Here is a 27,402-nt window from a genome sequence, read left to right as displayed (position 1 = left end):
GCTTCATTGTTTACCTTTTAATTAGGCCTAGTGGTTTACTCTTTGATGGTATGCACATAGACTACAAACTGTGGCTCGTCTTCGGCGACACAGAAGCTTCGATCATATTTTCGCTTTTAACGCCTAACCGCCATAGCCAATCAACGACTATATTCAGAACACAAGCAAAGGTTGTCCAATGGAAGAAAATCTGCAATGTGAACAAAAGAGTGAAGGTGCACGCACAAGAAGGGGGCGTATTGGAGGGTGGCATTACCGTCAATGCGCACAGCTGTCAGAATTCTAGTTCGCTTGGTCGACATTCTGTTTTAGAGCCACGTGCATGCAACTTTCCGGACTGCTTTTTTTGTGATTTATTTCTCAGGTGGTGAATTCATCTAACACCAAAAAATTGTTGCTATTCATCAACAATGTCTCTCATTGAGGAATACGAGGAAGGGGAATACGAGAGAGCACCTAAGCGTCTCAAAACGATGGACGTGGAGGAGGGAGAGGATTTGGAGGAAGGGGAGGATTCCGATACGGCTTCCGCGGGGCTGCTAGGAGATGAGGAGGATGCTACGGGGACCGCCGGGGAAAACCGGGCCCGGTGGTCCACAAAAAAATATGGGTCTGGAAGAAAGGTGGGTGTAGACATAACATTGCCCATTGTCTTATGTTCCTTAGATGGATGCTTGGCTTTGAAAAAGAAAGTGAGCATCATCAATGACCATATTCAAAGAAACAAGTCAGTGTTGTTTTCTATCTCTCATACATTTATTGGGCAAGTGACAGTCTTCAATAAAGTTTTTTTGACTTGGATTGACAGATGGGCCTTTGATCCAGCCGCAGTTCTGAGAATCTTTAGGCTACTTGATTATTTAAGGACTGATTTCCAATAATGACAATTTAGTTTTGTGTCCAATATATCTAGCAATTTTCTTTAGAAAGCTTACAAATTAAAAATGAAAGATCAAAAATTGTCCATAGAAAGTGTGTGGAGCTGTGTAGCTCATAGCTATCAGAACACAAGACTTGGGAGTTCTCAGCCGAACGAAGCACGCTATTTAACTTCGTTACCCCGTAATTTGATTTTACATTAGTGTCCCCGACAGTCTGGCGGCTTGAAATCTATTTTGTCTTAATAATAACGAGACAAATAATACGCAGGCTACCATCGATTTAGAGACTGTCCCCCGAAGAAATGTATCCGTGGGTGTCTTAGCTTAACTAAATTTAGACAAACGCTATGAACTGGGGCTTAAAATATTTATTATAACATTTGGATGAATGTCACTGTGAAGAACCATATCCCATTTCTCACCCAAGGCTAACATTGTTTCACCAAAGAGGATGACAGAGATGCTCTGAAGTACGTACATTCACAGTCACAACATAATATTATCCTCATAAATATGTATTTACATGGTTATCTACAAAAGTATGAACACAAATGTTTATCCACATGCTGAAATAGACTTCATAACCCAAAGTATTCTATATCTAGATTTGTGGTCTAGGATCCTTTATGAGAAATACAGGAGGGTTAGTTTAGGATTCCAAATCACACATGCTGCATCAGGTCCATCTCCAGAGAGAGCTGTAAGAGAAATGTAACCATTTGAATACAGAGTGGTCATGGAGTCTGCCTGGTTGAGCACTGCTTATCTGGTCGTATTTGACATTTGCTGCTCCCTGTGAAGCCACAGACAGTGCTATCACTCGTCCAATCAACCGAAAACACACACTCCTGTTCAAACTTTGGACCAGCACCTTTGTGGGCTGCCAAGACATCCAGTGTGTTCCTCCTGGCATTTCTTAAAGACCCACAGTCTAAATAAATTAAACATTAATTTGAAACATTTTTGTCCTAGTCCTGGAGTAAAAAAAGCATTCTCAATGGAGATTTTCAATTGAAAGCACGTTTTAGTCCAAGATTAGGCCTAATCTGTGTCTGAAAAACTGGCCCAAATGTTCTCAATCTTGGATATTGGATATCCCTTCCCCAAACTCTTGCTGTAATAATGTGTTCTTAGTCAACCTAGTACCTAGTAAAATAAGAGTTAATAAAATAAAACAGATTTTGGTATTTCGCCCTGATGCCTCAAATTGGTCATTTAAGAAAGAGTCAAATCAAGAGGGAACACTTTTCCTCTTTGGCATACTTTGACTGTAACGAGTGCGCTGAGAGTCGGGAAGCAAGTACAGGGAGCGGGTGTTTTAATAAATAAACATAAACAATAACCACAACAACGAACCGACATGAAACAGAGTCAATAACACCTGAAGAAAGAACCAAGAGGAGTGACAGATATAGGGAAGATAATCAAGGTGGTGATGGAGTCCAGGTGAGTGTCATGAGGCGCGGGGGCGCTTGACGACGGTGACAGGATGTGCGGTATAATCAGCGGCCTGATGACCTAGAGGCCGGAAGGAAGTATACGTGACATTGACACTTCACACACCTCCCCTGTGTTCAACGGTAGCACCGCTCCCCTTTTTGATAGATTGTCCGTTAAAGGATTATCAATAAGAGTCAAATCAAGGGGAAACACTTTCCAACCACGGTATATAACACATGACATCACACCCTCTCATGTGTTCAACAGTAGCATGTTGTTACGGTTACCTCCGCTCCTCTTTTAATAGCCTGCCTGTTAACGGATTATCACCATCACCTTCTGGTAACTGATTGTCTATCATTTTTTATTGGCACGAGGAAGGGGGAAGTGGAGACTTCCTATATGGTTTTATTCACTACACTTTTTATTGGTATATCAATCTCCTACTTGGCTTTGCAACAATAGCTCCTCGGTTTGGGCAATGGCAGAGGATGCATCCCAAATGTCAGGTCCCTGGTCAAAAGCAGTGCGCTATATAAGGAATAGGGTGCCATTTGGAATGCCACCAGACAGCGTCCCCTATGTGAAAGTGATCCCCAGCCCTGACAAGCACATCAGAAGAGCCTAGGTGGGCGGCGGTAGGCCTTATCGGGGCTCAATAGAACATTAACATTTTTATTACGTGCCTAACAATGAGCCTCGTGGGTGTGTTTGATAGGGAGAGATAGATTGAGGTGCAGTTTGCATTCTTAATCGTATCCCATTGGCATATGCAAAGAGGGAATTACATCGTGGTCTCGTGGATGGTAGTAATGCTACTACTGGCGCGACGCTAGGCACTATCTCATAAAGCCAAGGGCCCTGGCTGATAAACATCTGGGTGGGTGGCAGAGCTTTGTTCAGATGCCGGGATGAATCTCCCAAATGGCAAAATATTCCCTATATAGTGCACTACTTTTGACCAAAGACATATGGGTCCTGGTCAAAAGTAGTGAACTATATAGGGAATAGGGTGCTATTTGGGAGGCAAACAGTCCCTCATGGGGTTTCGGTGTATAACCGTTTGGCATTTTGTGGGCACAAAAGATGGCAATGTTTGCATTTTGTGACACGGAATTAATCATTTCCACAGAATATAGCATGTTACAAACGGCGGCTCATACCAGTATGACTAAAGCCTCAGCTTTGGGCTGCATGGAACCTGTTTTCAGAGAAAGGGCGGCGGCAGCTTAGCTAAGAAATTAGCTTCAGTGTGGATCTGGGTGGCACAGCTCTGGGAGAACTTTGACTGGGACTATATTCCAATATCCATACTAACTGTGGACATTAGATTGAATGCTACAAATATACATTTTCTCAATTCAAAGCTTTGCTCTGCATATCCCCTTCCAAGGTACATGTGTAATTATTTTACTGTAAATTAGTTTGAGTGCCTTGCTTGTATTTATATTTCCGCTAAATATTATTCTATTTTATTCTACATCGCATAAACAGATCTAGGACCAGGCTAGGTTACCAGTGTATGGTCTACTTCCCAAACTAGATTTGGGAATTTCCATGTAAAAAGAACCATGAGCACAAAAAAAAGAATTCTAGATCACCTGTACTCCACACACAGAGACGTGTACAAAGCTCTCCCTCGCCCTCCATTTGGTAAATCCGACCACAACTCTATCCTCCTGATTCCTGCTTACAAGCAAAAATTAAAGCAGGAAGCACCAGTGACTCGGTCTATAAATGGTCAGATGAAGCAGATGCTAAGCTACAGGACTGTTTTGCTATCACAGACTGGAACATGTTCCGGGATTCTTCCGATGACATTGAGGAATACACCACATCAGTCACTGCCTTTATCAATAAGTGCATTGAGGACGTCGTCCCCACAGTGACTGTACGTACATACCCCAACCAGAAGCCATGGATTACAGGCAACATTCGCTCTGAGCTAAAGGGTAGAGCTGCCGCTTTCAAGGTGCGGGACTCTAACCCGGAAGCTTACAAGAAATCCTGCTATGCCCTGCGATGAACCATCAAACAGGCAAAGCGTCAATACAGGGCTAAGATTGAATCATAATACACCGGCTCCGACGCTCGTCGGATGTGGCAGGGCTTGCAAACTATTACAGACTACAAATGGAAGCACAGCCGCGAGCTGCCCAGTGACACGAGCCTACCAGACGAGCTAAATCACTTCTATGCTCGCTTCGAGGCAAGCAACACTGAGGCATGCATGAGAGCATCAGCTGTTCCGGACGACTGTGTGATCACGCTCTCCGTAGCCGACGTGAGTAAAACCTTTAAACAGGTCAACATTCACAAGGCTGCGGGGCCAGATGGATTACAAGGACGTGTGCTCCGGGCATGTGCTGACCAACTGGCAGGTGTCTTCACTGACATTTTCAACATGTCCCTGATTGAGTCTGTAATACCAACATGTTTCAAGCAGACCACCATAGTCCCTGTACCCAAGAACACAAAGGCAACCTGCCTAAATGACTACAGACCCGTAGCACTCACATCCGTAGCCATGAAGTGCTTTGAAAGGCTGTTAATGGCTCACATCAACACCATTATCCCAGAAACCCTAGACCCATTCCAATTTGCATACCGCCCAAACAGATCCACAGATGATGCAATCTATATTGCACTCCACACTGCCCTTTCCCACCTGGACAAAAGGAACACCTATGTGAGAATGCTATTCATTGACTACAGCTCAGTGTTCAACACCATAGTACCCTCAAAGCTCATCACTAAGCTAAGGAACCTGGGACTAAACACCTCCCTTTGCAACTGGATCCTGGACTTCCTGACGGGCCGCCCCCAGGTGGTGAGGGTAGGTAGCAACACATCTGCCACGCTGATCCTCAACACTGGAGCTCCCCAGGGGTGCGTGCTCGGTCCCCTCCTGTACTCCCTGTTCACCCACGACTGCATGGCCAGGCACGACTCCAACACCATCATTAAGTTTGCTGACGACACAACAGTGGTAGGCCTGATCACCGACAACGACGAGACAGCCTATAGGGAGGAGGTCAGAGACCTGGGCGGTGGTGCCAGAATAACAACCTATCCCTCAACATAACCAAGAGTAAGGAGATGATTGTGGACTACAGGAAGAGGAGCACCGAGCACATCCCCATTCTCATCAACGGGGCTGTAGTGGAGCAGGTTGAGAGCTTCAAATTCCTTGGTGTCCACATCAACAACAAATTAGAATGGTCCAAACACACCAAGACAGTCGTGAAGAGGCCACGACAAAGCCTATTCCCCCTCAGGAAACTAAAACGATTTGGCATGGGTCCTGAGATCCTCAAAAGGTTCTACAGCTGCAACATCGAGAGCATCCTGACCGGTTGCATCACTGCCTGGTACGGCAATTGCTCGGCCTCCGACCGCAAGGCACTTCAGAGGGTAGTGCGTACGGCCCAGTACATCACTGGGGCAAAGCTGCCTGCCATCCAGGACCTCTACACCAGGCGGTGTCAAAGGAAGGCCCTGAAAATTGTCAGAGACCCCAGCCACCCCAGTCATAGACTGTTCTCTCTACTACCGCATGGCAAGCGGTACCGGAGTACCAAGTCTAGGACAAAAAGGCTTCTCAACAGTTTTTACCCCCAAGCCATAAGACTCCTGAACTGGTAACCAAATGGTTACCCGGACTATTTGCATTGTGTCCCCCCCCCCCCAACCCCTCTTTTACGCTGCTGCTACTCTCTGTTTATCTTATATGCATAGTCACTTTAACTATACATTCATGTACATACTACGTCAATTGGCCCGACCAACCAGTGCTCCTGCACATTGGCTAAACGGGCTATCTGCATTGTGTCCCACCACCCGCCAACCCCTCTTTTTACGCTGCTGCTACTCTCTGTTCATCATATATGCATAGTCACTTTAACCATACCTACATGTACATACTACCTCAATAAGCCTGACTAACCGGTGTCTGTATATAGCCTTGCTACTCTTATTTTTCAAATGTCTTTTACTGTTGTTTTATTTCTTTACTTACCTACACACACACACATATACCTTCTTTTTTTTCTCTTCGCACTGTTGGTTAGAGCCTGTAAGTAAGCATTTCACTGTAAGGTCTACACCTGTTGTATTCAGCGCACGTGACAAATCAACTTTGATTTGATTTAACATGAGAAGTTCATAGGAGCACATCAAATTGGGTGTCAAATGACATCTAAGAGTAAATACCTTTGAGAAATTAAGGCATATATAAATGTCTCTACATTTTACATCCTAAAAATTAGGAATAAGCAAAGGCTTTGATTTCTGGTCAAACAGATGGAAAAGGGATCTTAGAAAACATCCAGCAGAAATAGTCTTAAAGGGTATTAGAAATAAATCAAAACACAATAATGCTGAAGTAAAGTCCCCTGCCAACTAATATCATTTATATTTAGTTTTGCCAAAATGATTTGCCATCTGTAAGTTTAAGAAATAATGCCTAGTGTCTTGTCATTCTGTTACCAAAACACCACATATCTTTAAGATATTTTCTAATTTCTCTCCCTCATGAGGAGGGAGGATAATGAAAGTTCACAGAAGTAACAAGTACTGTAAAGGTAGACCTGCTAATTAGTTCTAGTGTTTTTACGGATAACATTTGGTTTATGATTTATTATGTGATTAAAGCGTGTTATTCTATTACCAAATCAGTAACAGAATGACTGAAACTGGAATGGCTGCAATGAAAATGTATAGTAGTCACAAACCACAGTTGGGTCACCTTCTACTGTCCTCCCTTCCACTGTCCTACTGTTATGTTCAGCCCATAACTGTTTTCTTTCTCCTTCTGTCTCATGGTCAAACCAAGAGTGTGAAAACAGTCTGGACACCACCTCCCTCTCTCTCTCCCTGTCTATCTACTCTCTCTCCAGTTAATGTCACCACTTCCAGCTCTTATTGACACCTAGGGCTGAGAATGACCAGGGACCTCACGATACGATATTATTATGATACTTAGGTGCCAATACGATATGTATTGCGATTCTCACAATTCTATATGTGTTGCAATTCCCTACTGTGATTTTATTGCGATGCGATGTTCCGAACATATTGCTCACCAGAGGGACGAGAGGGAGCCATGAGAAAACTGGTTTTGATCAGTCATGGAAGTAAAAGTGCCGAAAACTAAATTGGCTCCCTGTTTAAAAAGAAGATGGAGAACAAGCTATGAAGGAAAAAGACTGGAGTTTTTGTGCCGGTACAGCAAACTAGCGCAAAAATTATATTGCGATATTGTCAAAACGTTACTATACGATATATCGTCAGATAATATCCCAATATGTAACTGTATAGATCTTTCCCCCGTCACTACTGACACCTACCCACGAGCCACCTCTCTTTCTCTTTACTGTAGCCAGCCCTCTCACCCACTGAGCACTGACCGACACCGGACATCCATGGACATTCAAAAGCAGTGAAAATATGGTCAGTCCAAATCTGAACCAATCATAGACATCTGTTTCATGTTTGAACAGCACAATACAGTACAGTAGAGTATAGTATTGGTCAGTACAATAAAGTACAGTACTTTACTGTACAGTAGAGAATGGTTTAGTACAGCACAGTAGAGCACACAAGTAAAGTACAGTATAATTTACTGTATTGTACGGTACTTTACTGTACTGTACTAAACTAGCTTATAGTCTACTAAACAGTACTGTACAGAACTCCACTGTATTTTACTGTACTGAGCTCTACTGTGTTGTACTGGGATGCCCAAACTTGTGAAACATAGACGTCTATGATTGGCACAGATTTGGTCCGTTTCGGACCAACCAAATATGGTATTATTTTGTGTCTGAGCTCATTATAATAATAGCTAGTGTGTAGAATAATACCCAACCATGCAAAGGAGGATATATCATTGTTCTAGCTTTGTGTACCTATTCAGGATACACCAGGGCCCTCCCTGATCTGTATAGCACAGATCAGGGAGGGCCCCATAATGTCACTCTGCTTCCATCATTCTGTTACTGGGTGTTAATCCACTGCACTTACTGTAGTTCAATAACCAAAATAGATTTTTTTCAAAGTCAAGGTGTCATGTCATAGCTGACACCCCATTCTTTATGCAGACTTCTCTGAATATTACTTTGGATTAGATACAGTATTTAACAGAGTTGTTGGAAAATGTCATCCTGTTACTCTTCACAGTTTTTTCGATTAAATCTGTTTTTGTCCAATTTTTTGTTGAAAGTCCTAGAGTTGTATGGTTTGTTTAACTTTGCAATCAATGGTTTTTGTTTGGCATCCTTTTAAAGTGGAAAAGTCCGAGTCTTGGCTTCTTTCTGTCACCGTAGAATTGCCCGTTTGTCAAAGATGGGCTGAACCCTCTGTCTCTGCCTCCTGACATCCTGTCATTCTGAGGCAGACTGAAGTATACCAAACAGTCTTTGTCTTGGCCTGTACCTGTATAAAGTATGCTGGTTTGCATTGAAAGTGATCCAATCCCATGTGTTGTCTTCGATCAAAATAAAATCAGAAATCGTATGCTTTTATCCTGTCATAAAGATGAGTATCAGGGACAGGCAATCGGTAATCTAGTATTACACAATAAAAAAAGAGAATCATTCAGAAAATATGTTACATTCAGGGAGCGATGTAAAGTTGTTAGAAACTAAAAACCTACATTTGAACAGAGATAAAGGAGACTCCAAGGTGTTTCATGTTTGACGAACCAGCAATCAACACTGTCAAGGTTGAAGAACACGTCTGTGTGTTGCTAAGTGTCGTTCTCTTCTCTCAGTCTAGTACGCTTGTTTTCCACATTCCACCACAAGGTAGCTACAACGCAAGCATCTGTTGACCTCTTAAGAAATACTATTGCCTACGACAGATGCTGAAGATGGCAAAGATGGCTTATGTTAAAGTGGTTGTGGCTCTTTTTTTCTCTTCTTTCCTTTTGACTTCCTCGCACCAGAGGAAGTGTTCAACTGATGCTATCTTTCTTAGCTTTGCTGTTTGTGCTTTCTTGCGCCCTGTCTGTCTCTCTCTCTCTCTCTCTCGCTCTCTGTCTGTCTCTCTCTATCTCTCAGTCTCTCTCTCCTAAATTCATTGAGCTGTAGTGGAAAGGCTTTATGCTCCCAGGGGGGTGTTTGAAGTGAATCATTATCGTTAGAGAAAACTATCTCCTACCCTTCTTCTTCTTCTACCTTGCTGACAGGCTCTTGGGCAGATTCCCACTGTGCTGATGTTATCAGGAGTCACTTAGGAGCTTATGATTTAAACTCAGCTGAGGCTTGAGTGTAACAAAATTCTCCACCTTTCCCCATTCTCTTTCAGTCTCTCGATCTATCGTCTCTTCCTTTTCCTCCAGGAGCTTAGCTGGCCCCATAAGTGTCAAGCAGTGAGGCAGTGAGGCAGCTATGCCCGCTGCGACAGTTTTCTATTTGATATCATTTTATATTGCTCCCAAATCAGTAGGGAAAATGAGGTATTGCAGTCTAATCCCAGAACTGTTTGTGCTCTGTAGCCAACTCCTATCACTAGAAAAGCAGGGCCTCGAGGGACCCCACTTTGAGCCAGTGAGCAGTCATTTTGACTGCAACGTTCAAGTATAAGTCTAATAGACACATTTCATACATGCTATTTGGTTGTGTTTATGAAGGTATTTGGTAACATTAGAATGAATGAATACAAAAATTCAAAGAACACGTTAGCATTTTCATTATGTTACTGTAGGCTGTCTGCTGCCACATGCTCATTATGTGTAGTGCACGGAACAGGGGTTGTTCTCTGAGAAACGGAACTTTTGAAATAGAGCGAATCTCTTCGATCTTGAGAGTTATTGTCAAAAGGTCAGTGTTTTGGACACTTCGGGAATCTGCTCTTTCTGATAATATCTAGAAATCAAAACATCTGACCTGTGTGCGACTCTGCAAGAGGATTAGATGCTCTGCGGAACATACCTGTGTTAAATAGACTTATTTAGGAAAAGTCGATGAAGGTGGGGGGGAGGATGACTTTAAAAAGAGAGATTTCAATTTGAATTGAATATGCAGTCAACCTTTCTGCCTCTGTGTTTCTAGTGCTATGGCCGTTAGCATGACAGCGCAAAGAGATACGGGACCATGCTAGAGCTGTAATGCCACAGAAATACACATTTTGAAACCTAGTCTGTGAAGATGGCCGTGGTGTTGAGATCGCCTAAAGCTATTGTACCTAAAACAGGAAAACAGTACTGCTGTCCAATTGGAGAGTGTAACAAGAACTGAGAGGCTACTGCTGTGAAGTGTATTCCCATCGGAAATCACTGTGCAAACAATTGAAAAGGCAAACATGAACAGATGACTGTAGTAGAGGGAGAGAGGGATAGGATTTGTTGACCGACTCTCTTCATTACCAGGATAAGGCTCTCTGTCCAACTCGCCCTCCCTTTAGCAGAGGCCTCCCCCTCTGTCTTGGGCCTCTCCCTTTCTCTCGTTCTTCATCTCCTTTTCTCTATCCCTCTCTCCAACTCTCTGTCCCGTGAACACAGTGCAGCAGTAGTTGCAGCGTCTTGGCCAGACTATGCCGAGAGCTTGCGCTTGATGTAACCACTGCTGTAAGACATGGGGAATAGGGTGAGCCAGTCAGTTCCCCCTACCAAGACTGACGTGACCATGTTCTAGGAAATACTGGTTAAGATCTCTGATGACGGTCGCGAGGCTGAAATGTCGGCATTTAATAAATAAGGGATACTCTGCGAGCGCAGTGAGAGAGAGCTTCTTTTCTTTGAAATATTATTCAACATTTCCTAGTCTACACACCTACAAAGCAATGCCTAGATGTAAAATTGCAGTCCACTTCACTTATAGGAAATATTGTTTCCTAATTTGTGTTCATTATATATACAACAAACGTTTTTGGGGGGGTTGGTACAGTGGTTGCTGTGGCCAATGACCATTTTCTACGGTGCCAGTCCAAACAAAGCAACATGGAAAATCTCTTGAGGCAATACTGGTACCTCAGAATTTTTTAAACAGCAATTCAATGGCAACATTAGCAAGGGCTGATATGATATAGGTGGTGTTGGTTGTGGCCTTGCCAGTGGCCACCATCTTCTTCGAAACCCCCTTTATAAGCATACAGCAACTGGTCTGGCAACTCTCTCAATGCAAATCAAATCAAATTTTATTTGTCACATGCTTCGTAAACAACAAGTGTAACTAACAGTGAAATGCTTACTTACGGGCCCTTCCGAACAATGAAGAGAGAAATAAAACAGAGAAATAATAGAAAAGTAATAACACGTATTAATAAAAGTAATAATAAATACACAATGAGTAACGATAACTTGGCTACATTCACTGGGTACCAGCATGACTTCAAGGCTGTGCTGCTGAACATTGGCTGCTCGTCATTGCACCGCAACCAGCCAGGGACCGGGCAGCGCAGCTCCATATTAACTCTGCTGCCCTGTCTGTCTTCATTAAAGTTTAATTTTGAGACTCCAGTGGGGGTGGGGCGCAGGAGGGAAGGGGATGGAGGTGGGGGAGTTGAATCACAGGCGCTTTATCTCCGCAACTCTGTGATCTCAGCATCGTCTTCAGAGGGAGAGCTTGAAAGCAGCAGTTTGCCTCCTTGCAAAAGGAGAGTTCTGAAGGCAGGCTGGCGGCGGCAGCTCCCGACATGCCCTACTTAGCTGGCACATCGCACTGCGGGCCGTTATTTCTCCCAACCCTTTCTGACATCAGAGATACTGGCGGAGAGGCGTTCCTTAGTATTCCTTGGCTTTTGCGAGTCAGTGTCTTATGTAATCCGGCGCTGGAATTAATGCTGATCCCGACTGTTTTTTTGTTGTTGTATGGTTTATTGAAGTATATGTAAATGAGGCCTGTGACCTAGTCTATTAATGCTTCTCCAAAGCTAACATCATTTCGCCTAGAGCCGAAATGTTGGTTTTTCTGCACCATTTACATTGTTTTTAGTGTTGTTAACCATGGTAAATGTCACGCAGAGATAGGCACACTTACTGAAACAGGTTGTGTCGAGGACGTGCTCGAAGCAGAGACACATTTACGACTAATATACATTTTGAGGAGGCTTTATTTACATAAAGTAGCTGTTGGCATTTGGTCAACACGACTTAGCATTTTTCAACGCAAGAACACCAAACAGACGAGATGAGGATATTACATATGTTGCTATTGCTGCTGATTTATTTATACATTTTCATTATCTTCTTTAATTTCCTGTTTGGGGAAAGTACTGCGTTCATATTGTAGGTGTAGAAAGAGATTCACTGCCATTAGTAAGACGAAGTAAGATACACCTGGAGAAAGCTGTAGCACATCAGAGACGGACTGGCCATAGGGCAATTGTTTTGCCCAGTTGTCAAAATTGGGGGTTTTGCACAAAATGATCATTATTTGGCTAATAACGGGGCCTGGAGGGAAGAAAATGGCCCGGTGTGTTAGAAATGCTGGGCTGATTTCTGGTCCCAGTCTTTCCCCGCACTAGAGTCTACATTAAAGCGGCAAGCAGCAGTTGAAACAATAACAAAGCAGACTCCCCGCCCCTGTTTCGGTAAAAAGCTGAGGGATGGGGCTAGAGAAATGTAACCACTCGTCAATGTATAGACAGAGCTATGGATGCAAGGACTGACCATCCATGATATCAAAATGATTCCCCCTCACACCGCCAACTTCTAGCAGAGCCTCGACATTGTAGTCAGTTATAGAGGTGGAAAAAAACCTTATGGCATTTGGAGTATTGGAGACAATGAGCGAGATTCAGTAAAAAAAAGAATAATAATTCAGTATCAGGGTATATTGGCACTCGGCTAAATCCTGCTGGTCTGTCAGCATGATGAACAAGCCGGTGGCCTTCTCGAGATTCCTCAACCAGGTGTGACTTTGGTAGTAGTGGCAACATGCCGTGATGTAACCCACTGTGAGATCGTATGGCCGAGCCCTTACCATCACTCTCAAACGCGTTTACGTATTTTCTTTCATTTATTTTTATTTTGTTTTACTGGACAGAGATAGTGAAGAGAGACAGGAAAGTATGGGTGCGGTGCTAACTAAATTCAAACGCCAACAACCTGCATATCTTAATTTGACCAGTTTCTCACAGCAGGAAGAGTGTCTGCTAAATGACTAAAATGTAAATGTAGGAAAATAATCCTGAAGTAACAGGAAATGTGAATTATTATGTCGATTATAATTAATGGTCATTTTGGTAGGGGTTGATACATTTTTCATTTTAAAGTGGAAATTACAAACTTTAGAATCCTTTTTAAACCTCTAATACATAACAAGTTCGCATTTCCTGCTGCGCAGGAAAATTCTCTGCAACAACAGAGTGATCAAATGAATCTCTACATCAGGTACACCTGTACATGTGCTCTGAAGCCGACTGTCACGTCCTGGCCAGTATAAGGTTAATTGGTATTGTAGTTTGGTCAGGACGTGGCAGAGGGTATTCGTTTTATGTGGTTCGGGGTGGTGTGTTTGTTGAAGGGGCATTTGATTTAAGTATTCCGGGGTTTTTGGGCACTGTTTGGTTTTCATGTATTCTATGGTTAGTCTAGTGTGTGTGTTTCTATGTTGAGTTAATTGGGGTTGGACTTCCAATTGAAGGCAGCTGTTTGGTGTTGCCTTTGATTGGAAGTCCTATATTAGTTTGGTGTGTTTGTCTTGTATTTTGTGGGAGATTGTTCTGTGTTTAGCCTTGGGCCTAGCCAGACTGTTTTGTTGTTCATGGTTTCGTTTTGTTATTTTTGTATGTTCATTTTGGAGTTTAATAAAAGTTCAAAATGAACAACCGCATGCCTGCTGCGTTTTGGTCCTCCTTCACCGACGACAACCGTGACAGCAACAGTAACTGCTAGACCAATCCAGGCCACTGTCTTTACTGTTTCTGTCAGCCTCAAAACGATGGACTAACATCATCAAAGTCTGCCAATCAATAATCAAGTAAATGCTTCACATTTATTGGCGCTTTTCAGCTTGAAATGCAATCAGGCTACATAATGGCACATCTGATGATGGCCTAAACTGAGTAAGAGACGGACACACCTCACTGGCCCTTCTGAAACATTTGGAACATTAGTTTATTTTGAATAGCTGCGTTTCAATGGCTATTTCAGTATGGTTCCAACCGTGGTTCGTATCAGGGTCTCTCGCGTGTCACAAGACTGCTAGCTCGCTGAGCTATAGCCAAGGCTGGTCATTAGCTCGGGAAGTTAACACAAATCCTCAGGCCTCTGGCAAGGTTAGCCATCTCCTGAGAATGGGTTCACCTCATTACACGTTCACTCATCTGGTAGTAAAGGTCCTCTTCACCTTTTCCTGTATGTTTTAGGCAGCGTCTGATGAGAATAACAATCATTTCGTTATCTCTTCGTGTGATTAGGGTGATTATGCGTTTGAGTGATTAAAAATACTCGTCTGATATGTAAAGATATGAGAATGAATATTCCACCACATCTGTTGACAAGTTTGGCCCTTTTTTACGTTGGCATAATTATAAGACATTTGCATTTCAGACAGACCTGCATGCCAATGATGTTACCCAAATTAAAATTGGATGTGAATCTTTTTTCTTCTGCGATAATTAGAAGTCAAAGGCACATTCCAATGTTGAGCCACTGAGGCATATGGCTAGTGTGTGTGTGTGTGTGTGTGTGCGTGTGGGTGTGTGCGTGGGTGGGTGCGTGCGTGCGTGGGCGTGCGTGGGTGTGTGTGTGTGTGTTAGGATGTATGTAAAGCATGTTCTCTCTAATACTAAGTAGTTTATTAACCTCACATTCAACAGATATGCTGATCAGTGGGGACATTATTTAACTTCGAGGTTGAAGGTGAATTTCTCAAAGGAGCACTGGGATGTATTAACTCTGAATACATTGTAATCAACGAGAGGAAAAGCAATATGGTGGTAGCTGCACTGCTGTTTGAATTAAATGAATAGAAAAATGATCATATTCAAACAGTAATGGGAGTGGGCGTAGGGATATTTTCCAGCCATGCGACTGGAATCTTTACACCAAAAGAAAATCAAGAAACCAAAAAGCATCGCGGATCTTGGATCAGGTGCCCCCCGCCCATATAACCGTATCATGATGTAAAAGGCAAAACTGATCCTATATTAACACTCCCCGACCCTCTCCGAGGAGGTCTCAGGGGAAATGGGATATGTCAAAAACCTCACACCTGTACAGGTTACCCACTTGTACATATAGTGAACCAAGACTATATACAGTAAGCACCCCCAAATTAGGATGATTATTATCATCATACAGGCCCTGGTCCATCAGATGAGATCTATGAACAGTTATCATGTTTTTCAAGCAACTTTCTGTCAAAGGTTGATGATCAATTTCATGGTGAATATGGGGATTATCATGTATAACAGCCTTGAATGATTTTCAAAAATACACACATTGATCGCAATGCACCGTGCGCATCGCAGTCTCGTCAAAGCCTCGTTTTTCACATGCCAAAAACGCATGATCATCAATAACAGTTTCATTGTGCACGCAACAACACAGAAACAATCCAAAAGCCTGCAGCCTGGTGAAAATAGGCTTCCCCTTTGAAGTGGAAATAAAAAGCAAGCTTCGGCGCGCACAATGTTAAAACAATATAGAGAAAGAGATGGGGGGGGAGTCTGTGAAGATCATCAAAGTGGTGGAAAATTCCTCCCGAATGTCAATGTGTAATTTTAAAAGTAGGGCATAGAATCCAATCATATCCATATTAATAACCTCTGTGGCTGCATGGGTGAGAAGGAAAGGAGAGAGAAGGTGTACATCTCCAATGGCATCCTATTCTCTGCATTACTTTTGACCAGGGCCCATAGGCAGAAAGGGCACGGGCAGCTGGACGATGGGGATATTTTATGCCTTCCTCTCGTCGTTTGATGATGGTAATCACCCAGTTTCTGTTCTTTTATTTATTTGATTTTACCAGGTTCGTCTCAATATAATTCAAAATCTATTTTACAAGAGAGGCCTGGCCGGAATAGTAGCACACAAAGTTTCCGACACTTTTACAACATAAAACACAAAGCACTACAGTTTAAAAGCATACATTTACACATTGAGCAGCAAGATGGTTTGGGGAGGTGTGGAGCAACTAGGCTTCAAATTATTGACAGCCCCCCCCCCCCCCCCACTTCACTTTCCATCATAGTGTTTATCTTACCTTTAAACTCATTTTGAGGGATGAGCTCCTGTAATTTCAGGGCCTTTTGAAGCTCATTCCAAGCGGAAGGGGCTGATAACTGGTACTGTACGGGCCTAAGGCTCAGTCAACAAAACACTGTCATATGAGCACAGGCATTTGTCTGCTGGACAATGTAGGTACACAGGTCAAATGGGAGCTGTCTCAGTATGGCCTTATTAATAAAAACGTAGTTAGTCTGGCCTTCCTCAGTCTCCGAAGAGCTAAGGAAGGCCAGCCCACTCTCATATAGAGGAAACGGTGATGAGTTATAATTTATTGGATGGCGCACTACCTTCGAGTGGGCAAAAGTCCAGAGTCCCGCTGGGGTTATGTTGTCATGGCGCTAACGCTAGTTAGCGTTGGCTTGTGAAAATACCTCTAACTTCCTTTATACTGGACGCAGAGACATAAAAATGGTATCCGCGGGTTTATCTGACTCTGGGGAGTAGATAAAGAGCTTCATTGCCAAAATCCTGAACTATCCCTTTAAGGCGCTGTGTGTGTGTGTGTATGGGTGCGTGTGTGTCTATTACACTGCAGGGTCGTGTGCTGTCCCAATTGCCCTCCAGATGATTGTTTGAGAGAATAGCCATCTATTTAATAAAGAAGGATACAAAAATAGCCTCCAGCATCAACTCAAAGGGCGTTAAGGATAGGGATCACACTATAGCCCTTTCTTGAGTTGTGTTTGTGTCTGCTGTGGCCTTAGCCTGACGACGCTAACACTGTTTGAACATTGTTGATTACCGTGGCTGCAGAGGGGAGTCGACATTGGCCAATGCAATGCAGTATTTTTCTGACAGCTGGCTTCGAAGGCGTCCCTAAGTGATGTATTGTGCAGGATATTGCTTGCTATGCTCATACTCTGCAGTTCTGGGTTGAGGAGTTGAAAAGATTCGGCCGTGTGTTTGCGTGGGTGTGGATGTGTGCGCGCGTGCGCGCGCGCGTGTGTGTGTCTGAGAGGCACACACACGCCAAAATTGATGACAAATAGACGAGTGGATATCTCCTCTCCTGTGTTCAAGGACTTTGGGAAAATATCTACTTCCATTTTTTTGAGAAGTGCCTTTAATTGAACCAAATGAACAGTGGTCCGTCTTTTCTCAGATGAAAGATCTGAAGCAGACCTCTGTTCTGTATACCCATCCTCAGTTTGTATATTTCATGAAGAAGTTTTAATGGAATGATATTGGGATTCTGGAAGTCATATTGTCCCAGAGTGCCTGAAACACTAGTGTCCACGTTCACCCTTTACCTGAAAAAACACAGATAGGTACCGGTAGAGAACAAAAGCTTTAAAATGCCGTCTTGTCTCACCTTCTGGCCTCTGGAATTCTCCCTGAAATACTAATTTGTCCAAAGCAGGAAAGATGGTTGGGTTCAATATCCTGTGTATGGTGCACACCTGGGTTCAAATACTATTTGAAATCCTTTTAAATACTTAATCTGTGCCTGATTGAAACCACGCCCATCTGGCAATCCAAACAGGCTAGAGGAAACGCTTGAGGTATTTGAGTAGATATAATAATATTGGATCCCAGGTCTGGTGGTGTGAGCTAGGCTCTCTTTATCTGCCTTGTCTTGCCTTGTCCATCAAATAAAATACAATTTTGTATTTGTCACAACCAACAATGCAGTTCAAGAAATAGAGTTAAGAAAATATTACTAAATAAACTAAAGTAAAAAGAAAGTCACACAATAAAATTACATAACAATAACCAGTCTATATACAGGGGGTACCGGTACAGAGTCAATGTGCGGGGGTACAGGTTAGTTGAGGTAATTTGTACATGTAGGTAGGGGTGAAGTGACTATGCATAGATAATAAACAGCGAGTAGCAGCAGTGTAAAAACAAAGGGGGGGGGGGGGTCAATGTAAATAGTCTGGGTGGCCATTTCATTAATTGTTCTGCAGTCTTATAGTTTGGGGGTAGAAGCTGTTAAGGAGCCTTTTGGACCTAGACTTGGTGCTCTGGTACCGCTTGCCATGCGGTAGCAGAGAGAACAGTCTATAACTTGGGTGACTGGAGTCTTTGACCATTTTTTGGGCCTTCCTCTGACACCGCCTAGTATATACTGTAGGTCCTGGATGGCAGGAAGCTTGGCCCCAGTGAAGTATTGCGCCGTACGCACTACCCTCTGTAGCGCCTTACGGTCGGATGCCGAGCATTTGCCATACCAGGCCCTGATGCTCCAGTCAGGATGCTCTCGATGGTGCAGCTGAACTAATGTGACATGGGGGTATCAGAGAAGAAGGGGGTTGAGGGGGTTTGTTGCATGAGGAAACAATATAAAATATTTAACCAGGATTGTTCTAACAGAAAAGGGGCCCTTCTGAACCCAAGTGGCGAGCAGAATGATTGAATATGATGGGGGCATTTAATTTGTCCGCTGAACCGCATGCTTGATTGGAGAACGATCCAGAACCATTTTTTATTTTATGTGATTAAAGTGTGTCAAACCTTTGGCATGTGGGGACTTCATGGCGTAATTTTCTCATTGTAGACTGGTTTTCTGGTTGAGGAGACATCATATAACCATATTACAACCAATGACTACAACTACAACTACTACAGTTTATAAGAACTGCTACTGCGTAACGGTATCTACGTTTAGGAACCTATTCATGTTGTATCTTTGTTATATACGTATATGACTCTCTATATAATCTTCAAATTCAGTTTCAAATGTGGTTATGCAGTCTCTACTACCTGCCTGCCTGCCAGGTTTGCTCAATAAAACAATGTTAATTGTTCATGACCAAAATATATCAATTCAAATGTGGTTCCTTGCAGTAGAAGAGGAGTCTTGTTTTCATATCATCCCCAGAAAAGTAATCGCTTTTGACAAAAGAAAGCCCAAGATATTTCACACTACTTGCACCTCCTGATTTTCTTCCATTCTATCCGACAGCCTGAAGGGAATCGTCATCTGACATTTCTATTTACACACTATTCCCTATATAGCACACTACATTTGACTAGAGCCCTATGAGCCCTGGTTAACAGTAGTACAATATATAGGGAATAGTGTGCCATTTGGGACGCAGCCTGAGACATTATCAGAATGGTTAAATTAATGACGACTCTCGAAAAACCGCACTAAAACAAATGTTCCCTCGTCAGGTTGTTTGTTCTGTGGAACCCTGGCTGTTGGCGAGATAAATTATGCATTACTTCTGCCTTGTTAGCCCTGTTTGTGCAGCGTTTGACCTGGCAAATGTTTACCGCTCTCATTTAGCAGTAGCAGACAAGGCCAGGTTTAATGAGAACATTCTGGAAGAGAAGGAGGAATTAAAAAGAAATGAGAGAAGAGGAACTTGGTTTAGTTAATGGCCCTCGCTCGGCAAAACCAAAATGCCTGTTAGTAGCAAATCAATGGGTGCCTAGAAACTAAGTAGCAAGCCAGGGATGATGAATATGTATGTTAAAATTGTAATTATGCATACATCCGTCCTTGATCGCAAATGTCACTGAAAGGGATGTGTCAAAGCTTGTCACCCCCTCACCCCTCATTCCTCCAAAAAAGGCGGAGATCCTGTTGCTATGGAGATGGAGAAAAGAGCAAGGGAGGAGAGCGGGGGGTGGTACTTAATGCCCTTTGCCGCGGCTGTGCCGCGACTATGAGATAGCTGTTCACCTGTCATATCCACTCTGTTCTGTCTGATGGTGGTGGTGGTGTGTGCGTGCGCGCGCGTGTGTGTGTGTGTCTGCGCGAGGGGCAGAAACATGGTCGTCTCGCCTGGCACGGACGATAAAACCCCGACCCCCTACTAACGTCATGTGAAACAAACTGCCACAATGATTAATGCCACAGGCTATACAGTTGTCAGGATGTTTCACTGATGACCTACAGCTAGCATCTCCCTCTGCTCTACTCTGCTGCTCTGGTCCCAAAGGCTAAGTGCTAGTGAGCTAGCTAGCAATGACAGCAAAAAGAACCTGCTCTCAATTTAATTCTAACTTTGTGTGGGGAACTGCTTTAAGACAGTTAATGCGTTTATAATAGGCCATGTTCCAACTTCCAACTCAACCCTTTAGTCTGAGTAGAGTCGGTTGGGGATGCCCAACCTGAACGGAAAGTGATGCGTGAAGAGACTGGCTGGCACAAAATGGTGACTGACTCAGCAGAAAATCACATCCAGCCAGTGACAGGAGAGGTCGTGCTTCAGCAGGCAGGGCATTGCGGCGAGCACAGAGCCAGAGCGAAAAATCAATGCTGTAAGGTTTTCGATGCATTTGGGCTGGCGGCTGTGCAGTTAGAGAAGGTATTGGATATTTGTAGCTCGAAGTTGATAATCTGTTGGTTTCTAGATTGGTTCCTTTCTAATGAAATACTCCTCCGTAGATTTTATGGTGTAGACCAGTGGTTCCCAAACGTTTTGTAGTCCTGTAACCCTTCAAACATTCAACCTCTAGCTGCGTACCCCCTCTAGCACCAGGGTCAGCGCACTCTCAAATGTTTTTTACCATCATTGTAAGCCTGCCACACACACACTATACAATACATTTATTAAACATAAGCATGAGTTTTTGTCACAGCCCGGCTCGTGGGAAGTGGCAAAGAGCTCTTATAGGACCAGGGAACAAATAATAAGAATCAATAATGTTGCTCTTTATTTAGCCATCTTACATATAAAACCTTATTTGTTCATCAAAAATGGTGAATAACTCACCACAGGTTAATGAGAAGGTTGTGCTTGAAAGGATGCACATAACTCTGCAATGTTGGGTTGTGTTGGAGAGAGTCTGTCTTAAATAATTTTCCACACACAGTCTGTGCCTGTATTTAGTTTTCATGCTAGTGAGGGCCGGGAATCCACTCTCACATAGGTACGTGGTTGCAAAGGGCATCAGTGTTTTAACAGTGCGATTTGCCAAGGCAGGAGGCTCTGAGCGCAACCCAATCCTGAAATCTGGCAGTGGCTTCTGATTAAATTCAATTTTCAGAGGACCGCTTGTTGCAATTTCGATGAGGCTCTCCTGTTCAGATATCGGTAAGTGGACTGGAGGCAGGGCATGAAAGGGATAACGAATCCGGCTGTTTGTGTCATCCGTTTTGGGAAAGTACCTGCATGATTGCACACCCAGCTCGCTCAGATGCTTCGCTGTATCAGATTTGACATTGTCTGTAAGCTTGAGTTAATTTGCACACAAACAAATCATACAATGATGGAAAGACCTGTGTGTTGTCCTTCTTAATCATAGCCTCAATTTTGTCCCGTACATTGAATATAGTTGCGGAGAGTCCCTGAAATCCTAGATTCAGATCATTCAGGCGAGAAAAAACATCACCCAGATAGGCCAGTTGTGTGAGAAACTCGTCATCATGCAGACAAGTGAAAATTATGGTCAGTAAAGAAAACTTTAAGCTTGTCTCTCAATTTTTAAAAAACGTGTCAATACTTTGCCCCTTGATAACCAGCGCACTTCTGTATGTAGTAAAAGCGTTACATGGTCGCTGCCCATATTATGCAGAAAATACATGAGACTTCAGGGGCCTTGCTTTAACAAAGTTAACCATTTTCACTGTAGTGTCCTTAACGTCTTTCAAGCTGTCAGGCATTCCCTTGGCAGCAAGAGCCTCTCGGTGGATGCTGCAGTATAGGTGGATGCTGCAGTCTACCCAAGTGGTGTCGGGACCAACTGCTTGCACGCTCATTACCACTCCACTATGTCTCCCTGTCATGACTTTTGCGCCATCAGTACAGATACCAACACATCTTGACCACCAAAGTCCACTTGATGTCACAAAGCTGTCCAGTACTTAAAAAATATCCTATCCTGGTTTGCAGAAGAGGATGTCTTCCTTAATTGACCCCCCCATAAACGTAACGGACATATACCAGGAGCTGTGCCAGGCCTGCCACATCTGTTGACTCATCCAGCTGTAATGCATATAATTCACTGGCTTGTCCCAGCCATATCTGCGGCAGCAGGAAGAATTAAGTCCTCCACAGTATGGGGCTTGCCTGTCCTAGCCATTCGGTAGCTCACCATATAAGACGCTTCTAGCCCCTTCTTTTAATGGTATCTGTTGCTTTTATACACGTCTTACTACTCGAAAGTCGTCTTAATTCTCGCTCAAAAACCTCCCGTGGCTTATTTTTCTAATTGGCATGTTTCGTTTCTAAATGTCTGCGCAAGAGTGAAGGTTTCATTGAGTTGTGAGATAGTACTTTTGCACATATAACACACTGTGGCTGAGGAAAGGCACTACTACCAATATAAGTGAGCCCCAAATCAATGTAGTTCTCATTATATTTGCGCCTCTTTGATGGTCCAAAGTCCCTGTCTGTTGTTTGGTGCTTTCCTGGGTAAGGGGGCAGTAGCTCTTCGGCTGCATCAGATTCACAACTGTCAGTGTCCATGCTAGCTGGGCTAGCAACAAATGTAGAATTACTGATGCTAGCATTGAATGTGCTCGTGGAAGCAGAACAACTTGTGTCGTCGACAGGTGCAAGTGTAGTACTGCTGGTAGTAGCAGTACTACCAGTAGAGCTGGTATGTGTCTCTATGGAGGCGGGCCTTACTTTTTTTTAACCATTTATCAATTTTCGAGAAAACGGAATGAGCAGCAGCTACTTTTGGCTACATACGGCCCGTTAGTGGAATTCCCGTGAGAGAGTAACGGTTAATGTGATTGGATGTTAATTATTTGACTAGGCTACCTGTATTTGACATTGTGTTGTTATTTCACTGAACACTAGGTGGTTTAATTTTAGCAGTGAAACCAGGCTACTCAGGCTACAAAAAAACATCACCCAAATGTATAACCCTGTTTTATTTGGCGTACCCCCGACGGCATCGGGCATACCCCTGGGGTACGCATACACCAGTTTGGGAAAAGGCAGTGTAGACACACACTCTCTCACATACACAAACATACACACACATAACCTGGCACACATACATGCTCTCACAAATGCACATTCTTTCTCTCTCACACACACACAAACATGCACCTATACACTCTCACACACACACACACACACACGCACACACACACACACACACACACACACACACACACACACACACACACACACACACACAGTATGTCAACCCCTGTATCTGGCCTACAGTTACACAACACTGTTAAACATGTCTAAGTGTCTATTCTCTGACAGAACCCTGTTTGCCCAAAGTTGCTCTTTGAGTGTCTGCAGCATTTTAAATATAACACGTGCGAGTGGAGAAGAGATATCTGATGCTGACACCTGCTGTTACAGTTTTTAACAGTCACTTTGGCACTCATTTCAGAACCTCGTGGTCATTTTTCAAAACGCTAGACACAAAACACAAAAACGGTCATCGCTTGTAACACAGGCTGTCCAATGTTCAAAACATTGCATTGTGCATTCATATCTTTAAAGAAACCTTGCACTTGCAGTATCATTGGTTCAAATAACTTGTTTATCATGAAATACCATAGGAACATTAATTTAGATCACCCACACACAAGATACCGATAGTTTCACTGTGTAGTTGTTCGTACAATCATTAAATATTGTAGTACAAAATATGTGATACATGTTTCATTATGCTACTACACATAAATACATCACTGTAAAATGACTAGTAGAGAGAATACTACAGACACAGTGGAATCATTGAACAAAATATGAAATGTATTGATGAAATACAATAAAATCACAACATAGGTTTCTTTGAATCAAAGCTAAAATGATTAGCTACAAAAAAAGAAAAAACAGTTAAAGGTCAACTGCAGTGTTCCTCACCTGGCTTACTGTAAAAAGCAAAACAAAAGATTGATTACTGTACTTCTACTGTACTTCCATCAACCCTGTCTTGTGGATTTGGCCACAGGTTCTCATCCACATCACAATGGATGTTTTCATTAGCCAAACATCTTGGGAAGAATCTTCGGGCGAATCCAGGCCTGACACTGGTCTGCCGTGATGTCATTGCATGCGTCATCCATGGCCTGGAGAAGGGTGGCTTGTTCGTGGAAGGTATCATATACCTTCCACCTCCATGTGGAGAAAAATTCCTCAATCGTGCTAAGGAAAGGAGAGTATGGGGGTAAGTACAGGGGGGTACAGTAAATTGTGGATGGGCCTGAAACCATGCTTGCACCATTTGAGCATGGTGGAACCTGACATTATCCCACACAATGACATAGGTCACACCATCAGCTCTACAGACCTGATTTAGCTCATCAAGGAAGGTTACAATCGAACAGCAAATCAGGTGGCTGCCTGCAACTCAATATATAGAGTATATAGAGTAGAGAGCTTTAGATGTTGTTCGACCAAACATTAGAACGGGCAAGATGCGTAATCTAAGCATCTTTGACCGTGGTATGATTGTTGATGCCACACATGGTGATTCCAGCATCTCAGAAACAGCTGCCTTCCTGGGATTTTTACGCACTACAGTCTCTAGAGTTTACAGAGAATGGTGTGATAAACACAACACATCCAATGAGCGGCAATTCTGTGGGCAAAACACCTTGTTAATGAGAGAGGTCAGTGGAGAATGTCCAGACTCATTCAAGCTAACAGAAAGGCCACAAATGCTCAAATAACAGCTGTTTAAAACAGTGGTGTGCAGAAGGGCATCTCTTAACGTACAACACCGTGAATAATTCAGGTTGTTGTGGAGGCAAAAGGGGGTCCTACCCAGTACTAGATAGGTGTACCTAATAAAGTGGCCAATGAGTGTACAGTAATGTCAAATCTGAAAACATGGTCTGGAAAAGTGGTACATGGAACCATAGAAACAGTGTCCGATAAATAATGATGATGAAATATTACATCCACAGATAATGTAGTCCAACTGGTTCACGTTCCACAGTAAGTGGTGTCAATGGATCTCGTGATCCTGAAACTTTCACGATCTAAACATGGAATATTGTTTGTCAGTTTCCATAAAACTATGCATTAAGAGTAATGCAACAGTTACTTATCATTTTGATCAGTTGTATCAATTGATAGTTAGATCACTGTAATGAAATGAATAGACAGTCATCTCAGATGTAATGTGTGAATTGCATTTTGAAATGGTAATACACTGATGTTAAGTTGTGTCATTTTGAACAGGTGATTTTAGTTCAATGAACAAATGATCTTAGCTTTATGTGTATTGTATCCAAGCCATTGGAAAAAGTGTTAGCGTTTTGCAAAATTTGCATTTTGATCATTGGTTGTGAGTTTTTGTGTCTAGAGTTTTGAAAAATGACATCAAGGTTCCGAAATTAGTGCCAAAGTGATTGTAAAAAACTGTAAAGTGCACACTTTGCTTAGAAGGCTTCCGGATAGGTTAGTTGTTTTGGGGGATGGTTTTGTCAAATGATTCTATATTGAACCCTTTTGAGACAGTTCTATAACATCTGAAAAGGATAACAATCAATAATGTGTGTGTGTGTGTGTGTGTGTGTGTGTGTGTGTGTGTGTGTGTGTGTGTGTGTGTGTGTGTGTGTGTGTGTGTGTGTGTGTGTGTGTGTGTGTGTGTGTGTGTGTGTGTGTGTGTGTGTGTGTGTGTGGATTGTAAAAATTCTTGAGATGTGCTTTGTGGCAGGCAATGGTTATATCTACACCAGAATGGTTTTTAAAGTGTACTTTAAAGAGCCGTTAGGAGAGTTATCCCAAAAAGGTTGCTCAAGCAGCGACAAACCAAAGCGTGTGTTTAGTGTTGGCAGATGGTTGTCTCCCAGGTTTTGTACCGTATCGTGAGATGAGGTGGTATGGCCTCACAAAGCCTTCAATTCAGCTGCCGGAAACAAGGTCGCTGTCTGCATCGAGCAAAAACTGCAAGCTCTCGTGCTTTTGCTCATGCTAAGGTGTTAGTGGCAAAGCTTAGGAAGGTTGACATTTTGTTATTTTGTTGTTGTTTTTACCATTTTGAGTGAGGTGATTTTCCGACCGCAACTGCTGATTGTTCAGATAAACCAAAAAAAAAGGACTCCTGAATTAGCGGGTCTCTCAGAAGACAGAAGAGTTACTCTTTCAACATCACAGGGAGTAAAGCATGTACCAAAAAAAAATAATAATTAAAAAAAAAACACTTTCTGAGAATATCGCTCAATAGTATTGTTAGGGCATTGTTCTGCAGGGTGTAAGCCAGAGGGACGTGGCTTGCATAGCAGTAGAGGTGGAGTAAGTGGTGCAACAGCTTTTGATGTAGCTATGTCTCAGATCAAACTGCAAAACAGAGCCGGGGAGATGTTGTATCCTGTGTGTGTGACCTGCTAGGCCCTCTGCTGCTGTGTTCGTCTCCATGCTGTTTCACAGCAGCAGCGGCGTAAGCTTGTCACTGCGGTTGAGCCTGAATCAGTGGGAATTGTCATTATCAGGAGTGTGTGAACAATGTGAACAAATACTATTTACAAATACAAGAGTGCCTTAACCTCTTGTGACTTTGCGTTTTATCTCCTCGGCTCCCTGCGCTGGATTATTGGCTGGATTCATGGGATGAATTGTTGCTCCAAGACCCCCTTTCTTGGGGACAGAACTTTTGCTCACGTTTCCTCAGTGCTATTTTTGAAGGAGGGAAGAGGCAGACTGCAAGTGTCAGTTGGTGAAAATAGCTTTGCACGTGGGACTGACAAAAGGGGCCATGGTCTGTCTAGGTGTGAGAGAGAGAGACAGAGAGAGAGAGATGAGGGAAAGAAAAGAAAGAAATACAGACAGACCGAGTGAAAGAGAGGAAGGAGGAGGAAGAAATAAAACTAAAGACAGGAAGAAAGTATAGATAGTAAGAAAGAGGGAACAAGGAAAGAAAGAAATGGAAGAAGGAAAGGCACAGAGAGATACTTTCAGTTTTGAAGACACCCTTGAAAGGTAGGGTAGTTAAAGTAGTGGTAGGTATGCCTGACTGTGTTCAAGTGCAGGCATCAAAAGAAGACAGCTCAGATATTTTCCAAACAGCAACTGCTCGAGAGCC

General features: G+C 43.0%; 1 protein-coding gene across 1 annotated transcript in view; it reads left to right on the top strand.

The window, feature by feature from the left end:
- Positions 1-236: 236 nt before the first annotated feature.
- LOC115208484 (heterogeneous nuclear ribonucleoprotein L-like) overlaps positions 237-27,402 on the top strand; it is a 61,499-nt gene continuing 34,333 nt past the window's right edge. The window contains exon 1 of the mRNA XM_029776569.1: positions 237-623. Coding sequence (XP_029632429.1) covers positions 411-623 — 213 coding nt within the window. The 5' untranslated portion in view covers positions 237-410. The remainder of the gene's footprint in view (positions 624-27,402) is intronic.

This window comes from Salmo trutta, chromosome 14 (genome assembly GCF_901001165.1).
Source record: "Salmo trutta chromosome 14, fSalTru1.1, whole genome shotgun sequence".
Taxonomy (NCBI): domain Eukaryota; kingdom Metazoa; phylum Chordata; class Actinopteri; order Salmoniformes; family Salmonidae; genus Salmo; species Salmo trutta.
Note: the sequence above shows the minus strand (reverse complement) of the source record. Positions and strands in the feature narration are given on the sequence as shown.